At 46.0% G+C, this 8,264-nt stretch overlaps 1 protein-coding gene across 2 annotated transcripts in view; it reads left to right on the plus strand.

Annotated features, from left to right (window-relative positions):
• Shisa9 (shisa family member 9) overlaps window positions 1-4,308 on the plus strand; it is a 244,228-nt gene extending 239,920 nt beyond the window's left edge. For both annotated transcript variants that reach the window (XM_076840688.2, XM_076840689.2), the window contains one exon: window positions 3,929-4,308. In XM_076840688.2, coding sequence (XP_076696803.2) covers window positions 3,929-4,308 — 380 coding nt within the window. The remainder of the gene's footprint in view (window positions 1-3,928) is intronic.
• Window positions 4,309-8,264: the final 3,956 nt, after the last annotated feature.

Here is an 8,264-nt window from a genome sequence, read left to right on the forward strand (position 1 = left end):
GACATCACTTAGCAGGTGAGTTCCAACACCTGAGACCCAAGAATACCACCGGGTGAGCATGAGCTGCAGGAACCTCCTTGAGATATCTTTGGCCCAAGGAAAGATGGTAGGTGGGAGGCCACCTGCGGAGCCCTCACATGTGCAGCTTGTCTGGGAGACTGGTTATTACCTCCACGCTCTCTCTCTGCATGGAAGCGAGGCTCTGTCCCGCCCTGCACCTGTACTGGTGTCTGCTGCTAATTAAGTGGGAGACAGATGGAGGAAGGGTACGGTTTAATTTTACAGCCCCAGTTCCTTCAAGGCAATTAGACTCATTGGAAGAAAAGCACCTTTTTCTTTCTTTCTCCTTCTTTTTTAAATGAAGAAAAATCAAACAGGAGATGGCCAGTGTTCTTGAGAGGCCAACACATCTGTTTCCCGGTCTGCCTGTCAGCCATCTGCCCACGAGGTACCAGGCCGATTAGGTTAATGCATTTATTAATGGGGCTCACAAGAGTGTTCAATGAATCTGTTATTTCTTTCACAATGAGTTCTTTTCATATACTAAGACAGAGGCCACGCTGCATAAAGCAGAGGGTGGCCAGGTAAGCATTTCTTCCCTTTTGTCTTGCTCCAAATCAGAGGAAACCAGAAACACTATGAGAAGGAGATTTCATGAAAACTGCATTTCCACCACCTCATCTCTAGCCACCTCCTTGTTGCTGAAATAATTTTGAAAGTCTGTCTTTGGTGAGCTGTTTCATTGCCCCAGGCACCCAATCTGTGCCTCACCTCTCTGAAAACACTCGAGTCCTGTAGAGGGAGATGGTCAGACAAATAAATAGGTGTGAGTAATATAATCTTGTCCTGTGGACATTTGATGATTGAAGGCTAGCCTTGTTTTTTTTTTTCCCCTCTATGAACAGATATCCTTTCAATTTTTCAGAACTACCATGCTCCTTCCTATCCCAGGGGTTTTGCTATTGGCATGTATCAGTCATCTACTGCTGCATAACAAATGATTCCAACTCTTAATGGCTTAACTTTGTGACTGTTTATTGAGATTATGATTAAGGATCAGCTGGGTAGTTCTGGTTTGTTCGAGATTGATTGTGGCTCTCTATATCTGGGGTTAGCAAGCAGTTTGGCTGATGGCTATATGGTCCAGGATGGCCAGGACATCTGGCATTTAGCAGGCTGTTGCCTGTGGTGAACATGAGTAACTGGTCTGTGGGTTTCTCAGTCCCTAGGGGGCTGGCCTGGGCTTCCTTCTCCATATAGGGGCGTAGGTTCAGTCCTAGTACCAAAAAAACATAACAGAAAGTCCCTCGGGGACTTAGCAGGAGGGACAACTGCTCTCAAGTTTCTGGCTTGAGTGGCTAGGTGCTGGGTGGTCCCATGTGAAAGATAAGGAGGAACCCAAAGAAGAAGAAATATGCATCATGTTGATGTGGTGGTCTCCTTGAGACAGAGATGCCAGTCAATTTTTCCCCCGCATTTTTTCTGGGTGCATTATAGTTGTGCATAATGGTGGGATTTATTGTTACGTATTCAGACATGCACACAATATAACAATACAACGTGAGATGCCAGTCAGTCTTCCCAGGAGGTGACTGCATAGATGAATGTGGAAATCTAAGGGGACGTTCTTCTGTTGAAGGCCCGTGGCATTCAGGAAAGCAGGAAGATGGGCTTCTAGCCCAGCTCCTGTGTTAACTTGTGCCATCCTGAGCGTTTCGAACATTCAGGAATTTGTGCTTCTCACATTTTTAGTTGCAGACTCTAAGATTCCTTTGGATTTGTGCATATTTTACCTTCAAATAGCTCTTGAATTGGGGGAAAGAAGACTTTTCTCTTGAAAGACTATCAGGGCTATTTGCATAACAAGTAAGCCCACCTACAACTGTAGTAAGCCTGAAGTTGACAAGCATTTCCTGGGGTGTTGTGCTGAGAGTATAAGCAGACTTAGTCTTACCAGGAAAGAGCTCTGTGATCGATGAGTGATGTCTGCCCCGTCACAGAGGTAGCAAGTGAGGGACTTGGGGGATTTAAGCTTCTCCTCTATGTTCTTTCAAAAGCATCAAATGATGTTTATCGGACTTGGTTTCTACCCTGACACGTACTAGCCACAGGTAACCTTAGTGAAGTCCCTCACGCGCCTGAGCTTGACACTTCCCTCACTTATCATCTTTTCTAATTTTCTTTTCTAATTTTCTCATTGAATGGACCAAATGAGGAAAAAAATATGGAACTGGTATGGTCTCCATTAATTAATATGAAGTCACACCTGTGATACCATGGGACATTGAACATATCAATGAAGGAGCCCAAACAATTCTGGTTTCCAGAGAGATGTAATTCGAAAAGTTTACTGTTCATAAATTAATTTAAAAAGGTAGAGAATCTTATGATGTTAAAAAAAATTACAAGAAGGGTTGGGGTTGTGGCTCAGTGGTAGAGTGCTTTCCTCACATGTGTGAGGCCCTGGGTTCGATCCTCAGCACCACATTAAAAAAAAAAAAGTAAATAAAATAAAGATATAAAAAAATTACAAGAGAAAATAAAACAAAAAAGGAGTCTCATAACATCATCAAATAAATAAGGATAGAAAGAAAAAGAAATAAGGAAGGAGGGGTCATTCCGTGCAGGAGTGTGGTGGAATTGGGTGGAAATAAGCACAGCTCTTGTAGAGTAGTTGGCAACGTGGTCAAGAGTCTTGAGTTTGCATTCTCTGACCAACTTGCTTCCACTTTGGGTAATCCAGATCAGGGGTCAGCCAACTCTTTCTTGAAGTGCTGGATAGTAAGTATTTCAAGGTCTCCAGGCCATGACCACCACAAGTCCTCAGTGCTACCCCAGCGATAGCAGAATAGAAGCACCATCCACAGCACAGATGTGAACCGGTGTGGCCTTGTTCCCAGTGAGACTTCATTTATGTGAACAAGTGGTCATTGGATTTGTTGGCATCCAGTGGGGTCACGGTTTGCCCATCCTTGATGTAAATTAAGAAAATGTTTTTAGAATTATTCTAAATTTAAAAATACTCAATATAAAGAGAGGTTTAGGCCCAAAGGGTCTCATCTCAACCTTACTTGGGTTAGAAAATTCCTGGTGAAGCTTCAACGTCCATCAACAGGGGCATTGGCTGATTTCGATAGTTCCACTTGAAATCACGTAGCCTTCAAATGCTGCTCATTGGTGTGACGGGAGGGAGAAGCACCTGCTAGGATGGTGCAGGGGGACCTGAAGCGATCATGGTGACAACAAGGTGATAATGGCGGTGGCTCATATCTAAGTGCCTACACCTGTCAAAGCACTGAACCCTCCCATAAATACTTCCTCAGTCTTACCACTTTCCTCGCGCAGACACTGATGGTAATTTGACTTAGCCAAAGTGACACTGCCTTGTTGGTGGCAGAGCTGGGATTTGGCTACAAGTCAGCTTAATGCTCGTAGCAACCAAACCAACCACGTATAATCCCAAATTATATTGTAATATATAATTATAAACCCCATTGATTAAAACCACTGAAGAGGACACAGCCCATGGTGGGTTGGGGCTGTCCTGAGCAGTAGGTGATGGACAGGAATATTTCTCAGCATGTTCCATATTTTTCTTAACGAGAATGTGTCATTTTAAGAATGAAGAAATGATGCTGGGATGTCACAGGGAAGCCAAAGATGGCAGAAGGCCAGGTGGGACTGTGGGAGGAGGAGCGTTGGTCTGGGAGGTTCTAGAGAGCCCCCGGGCATGTCTTTGACCCTTGGTCCTGCTCTTGTTTGTGACGTGGACAGTCACTCTGTCTTGTTCCAGGTGCAGCTTCTATGGTGTCTCTCTGTGCTGGTCCGTTCTCAGGCCTTTCCCGGGTTGACCTGCTGATGATCCCTAACTGTCTCTCTCCTCTCTCTCCCTCTCCCTGCCCTCTCGTCCACCCATCCCACTGTACAGCTGACAAGGTCAATGATGACTTCTACTCCAAGCGACGGCACCTGGCCGAGCTGGCCGCCAAGGGGAACTTACCTCTGCACCCCGTCCGAGTGGAGGATGAGCCCCGGGCCTTCAGCCCTGAGCATGGTCCAGCCAAGCAGAACGGACAGAAGTCCCGAGCCAACAAGATGCCCCCCCACCCGCTGGCCTACAACTCCACCACCAACTTTAAGGGCTGGGAGCCCAGCGAGCAGTCTCTCCGGCGGCAGGCTTACAGCAACAAGGGGAAGCTGGGCACAGCCGAGACAGGGTCCAGCGACCCCCTGGGAACTCGCACGCAGCACTACCCACCCACACAGCCATACTTCATCACCAACAGCAAAACGGAGGTGACTGTCTGAGCTGTCACTGCAGGGAGCACCCTGGAGACCACACTCAACTGAGAGAGGCAAAAAAATCACCCTGGCCCATGCCCTCCCCTTCCTCCCCACAAGCACCCACACACTCACCTTCTGCAGGAACCAGGGACGGACCTCCTGGGGACACAGATCACGCTTTTCCTGGGTCATGCCTACACACGTGCCGGCGGGCAGCTGAGGAAGACAGAAGCATAGCATGGACACCCAGCAGCACAGCAAGGAGAAACTGAGGCCAACTCTCAGCTTCGCACCACGGTGGCCAACTCACATGCCCACACTGAGGGGCTGATTTTTCTTTCCCTCCTAACTTGAAACTGAGATCCATGATGAAGAAATCATATAAGTAGCACAATTTATAGAGAAATTGTCCATTTGAGCACACACATGTACAATTAGCCACCTGCCGTCTGTTTCCAGGTAAAGGGGGTGGGTAGAGGAAAAATGAGGGTGAGCATCGGAGAAGAACGCACTTCAGAAGAGGAGTTATTCCAGGAGGAACTTGCCTACGTTAGGAGCATTTTCTAATCCCAAGAGGTGAGGGGTCACAAAATGGTGATGGATGTGAGACCCAATCTGGACCCCCATCCTTATGTTGATAGGACTTTTCATATCATTGATGTCAAAAGCAAAAAACAACAACAACAACACACTCAAACTCACAAAAAACAAAAACAAACAAACAAACAAAAAAATAGACCCTGAACCCCCCTGCAGTGATGGGAGGGAAAGAACCTTTTGGAGAACTCCCATAAAGACTGTGACCATGGAAATGGGAGGGCAGGCAGAGGGTCCAGAGGGTACTGCATAACAACTTTTTTAAAAAAAGACAGATCAAATGCAAGCCCACTACAAAACAGAACATGATATTCATTTTTGTCCCCCATCTTCAAGACTTAGGAAATCGGTAATGACATCGGCAGCAACATCAAAACATCCACAGTGGGGAAAGTCTATTGGAGGTGAGATGAGCACTCAGAAGCCTCCGAGTTCCGGTGTTTCTCCCTCACTTCCAAGACCTGAAACAACCACAGAAACAAATCCTCTATTAACTGCCTGTCCCGAACCTTCTTCCCCTTCAGAGCGTTGCCGCCACCGCTGCGAAACTTCAACTGCTTTGGACTGAAACGTCATAAGCGTGGGGTGCCTTCAATGTGTTGCTGTTGTTCAATGACAGTCTTGTTTCCCAAGTGCAACCTGTGTTCTTTCAGCCCCCCTCCCTCCTGTTTTTCTGCAGTAGTAGAAGATGTTTCCATCCTTCCTTTGTAGGTGAGCCCACCCCATAACACCCATCAAGGGGGCTGCTGCAATGTCAGGGGTACCTAAGGACACTCCCCGAACTCCCATGGTCCCTCCAAATTGCCTGCCCATGTACTTCAGCACCTTGAGTCCCTCACCCAGAATTCCCCTGGTTCAGATGGGTTCTCGTAGCCAAGAGAGCCCTTGGGTGTCCCAACAGTTTTCCTAAAAGTTCTATATATCTTGTGGAAGTCCAAAGAGGTGCATGGAGGGAGAAGAGAGTTTCATATTAAATGAAAGGTTTTCCCTAGCCCCTAAAGATCTTAGCTGATTAATTAACAAGAGCCTCCAAAAACCCCACGAGATCTTCTGAGAGGAGAATCAACATTTCCTGCCATGATCTGCCTCCCCTGTCTTTCCGCCCTGGCGTCATGGAATCAGCACAACCGACATTGATTCTCCTCGCTCCCAGCAGATATTAGGACACTGATAATGTTTTTGATCTCTCTCATTCTTAGTCCTGCATGGAAACATGGGGAATTGAGGCTAGGTCAAGCTTTGTAAGCTTTTTGAAATGGAAAAACCTGTGCCTATTTTTAAAAATGAAATCTTGCAAAAAGCCCACTGTCTGAGACTCCCGTGTACAAAGAGGTGCAGTGCAGGAGGTGACAGAGTCAGAGCCCCTCCATGCTGAGATCCCAGCACTCTCCAGGGTGCAGTGAACACGCTGGGCATAGTCACTATTTTTTTTTTTTTTTTTACTTTGGTCAGCTATGTACCTGCAACAACCCGTTGACAACTCTGCACACCACAAACACATTATCTGTCTCTAAATTGATTCATTTTTAATTACATGTCCTTTTTAAAAGGACAGTTTCCTGGCTTTATCACAAATAGAAAACTGGCACCAATTGCCACAAATAGGAAGTAAGCATTAAAATAAATGCACAGGAAAGAATGCAGTGTTGATTCAATCCTAGCTAAATGCTGGTTCAAACCCCAGAGCCTGGTGCAGCCTCTCTCTCTCTCTCTCTGAAAAAGAGATGAGGAGACATTCGGGTTGTTTAATATACCGGCCCATGCTGGAGGCTTTCTGTGGATTAATCAGATGGGCTGAAAGGTGAAGGAAAAGGAAATTCTTCCCTATGTGAGTCCATGGCAGATAGTGCTGTGTCCATCCGTGAGCTGCCCACAGTCACTTTGCCTATTCTGGTGGGACACTGCCCACACTTCAAGAAATGCTGGGCTGGCTTTTCCGTGAGGTTCCCACCATCTCAGAAGTTCTGTGATTCTTGTCTCCCTTCCAGCTGACCTTTGCTCTTTGCCCTCGACCTTATCCCAGTGGTGATCATGTTCCTTTCTGGACTCCTGCACCGAGAGCATCTTATTTTTCCTTTATGCTCTGAAAGTGGAGTAAACTTCATCCAGTGAACTTGGCTCCTTGGGGTCCACAGTTGTAATTTAGGCAGCAACGAGCAGCCTGGCCAATCAGATGTGGCTGTGTGGAAAGCTCAAGAAGGACAGGTGCTTCCCAAGCAGTACTGTCCAAGAAGGACGCCCAGGAGGCACTCCGTGTCCCAGCGCCTTGCAGGTGGCCTTGGGGGATGAGTGGAGGAAAGTTTGCACAGGGAAGGTCTGTTTATTCTTTGGCTTCCTCTTGGATGTGGGGAGACAGACCTCATGATACCGAGAGAGAGAGGGTGACCCATGGAACTCTCTCTGACTGCCATGTACCAAGTCAAGGATCCTATAGCTAAGGCGGGGAGAGACCCAAAAGAGGAAAACCAGATCAAAAGAGAGGATCTCCTCATCCCATGCCCTGCCACTAACCTCTCCTTCCTTTCAGCTGTCTCCAATTCCCAACCCAACGGGACCAGAGTCTGGCTTCCCTTTGCCTTCCCAGAGCGTCTCAGTGTCCATTCGCCTTGGGCTCCGCCTGGCATCCCCATCTAACCCCCGACCCGCGGTTTTTTGTGTAAATGGAGCATATTTTATGTGCAAATATTTTAGTAACCGTATGTTCTGCAAGTAAACCTGTGTTAATACTTGTCACAACTGCAGAGTTTATGATACCAATAATACTTCCTACAATGAAGAAAAAAGAACATTTGTTTGTTTTCTAAGAATGTTTATTTGTAAACATATGTATTCACTATATTAATATGAATTTCTTACCTGGCAATAAAACTGATTATATGTGATGCTGTTGGGGTTGCCACGTATCTTTCTAGGTCCCTACATCCTAATCTGAGTTTATACCAGGAAATATCAGTACTCGCATACACGGCTAGGTCTTACTACTCAGAATGTATGGGGACCGTTGCTCATAAAGGGAATCTCTAGTTAACAGCACTTCATACAAATTTCCCAGGAGGCTGATGTTTTTTTGGTAAGTGTGTCTTAGTTCATTTTCTTGCCTTAAAAATATATATTTCATTGCTAGGTTTCCTTGTCATTCCTAAGTAGATCTTCATGGCCAAGAATCTTGCTGAGTTTGGGACTTTTGTTTTTACAGGATTGTAGAAGACACAAATATTAAAAGGAAAGGAAATTGGGTTCTCCTATTTATTAAATTTTATTTCTCTCCTGTCCTCTGTTAGCATTGAACTTGGAAATTTCAGGTAGAAATAGCTGTCAGAATATAGTTCCCCCAGAGAGAGGCTCTGAAAGCAGGATCGGAGTGCAAGTCTTTTATTTAACAA

This window comes from Callospermophilus lateralis, chromosome 19, assembly GCF_048772815.1.
Source record: "Callospermophilus lateralis isolate mCalLat2 chromosome 19, mCalLat2.hap1, whole genome shotgun sequence".
Lineage (NCBI taxonomy): Eukaryota > Metazoa > Chordata > Mammalia > Rodentia > Sciuridae > Callospermophilus > Callospermophilus lateralis.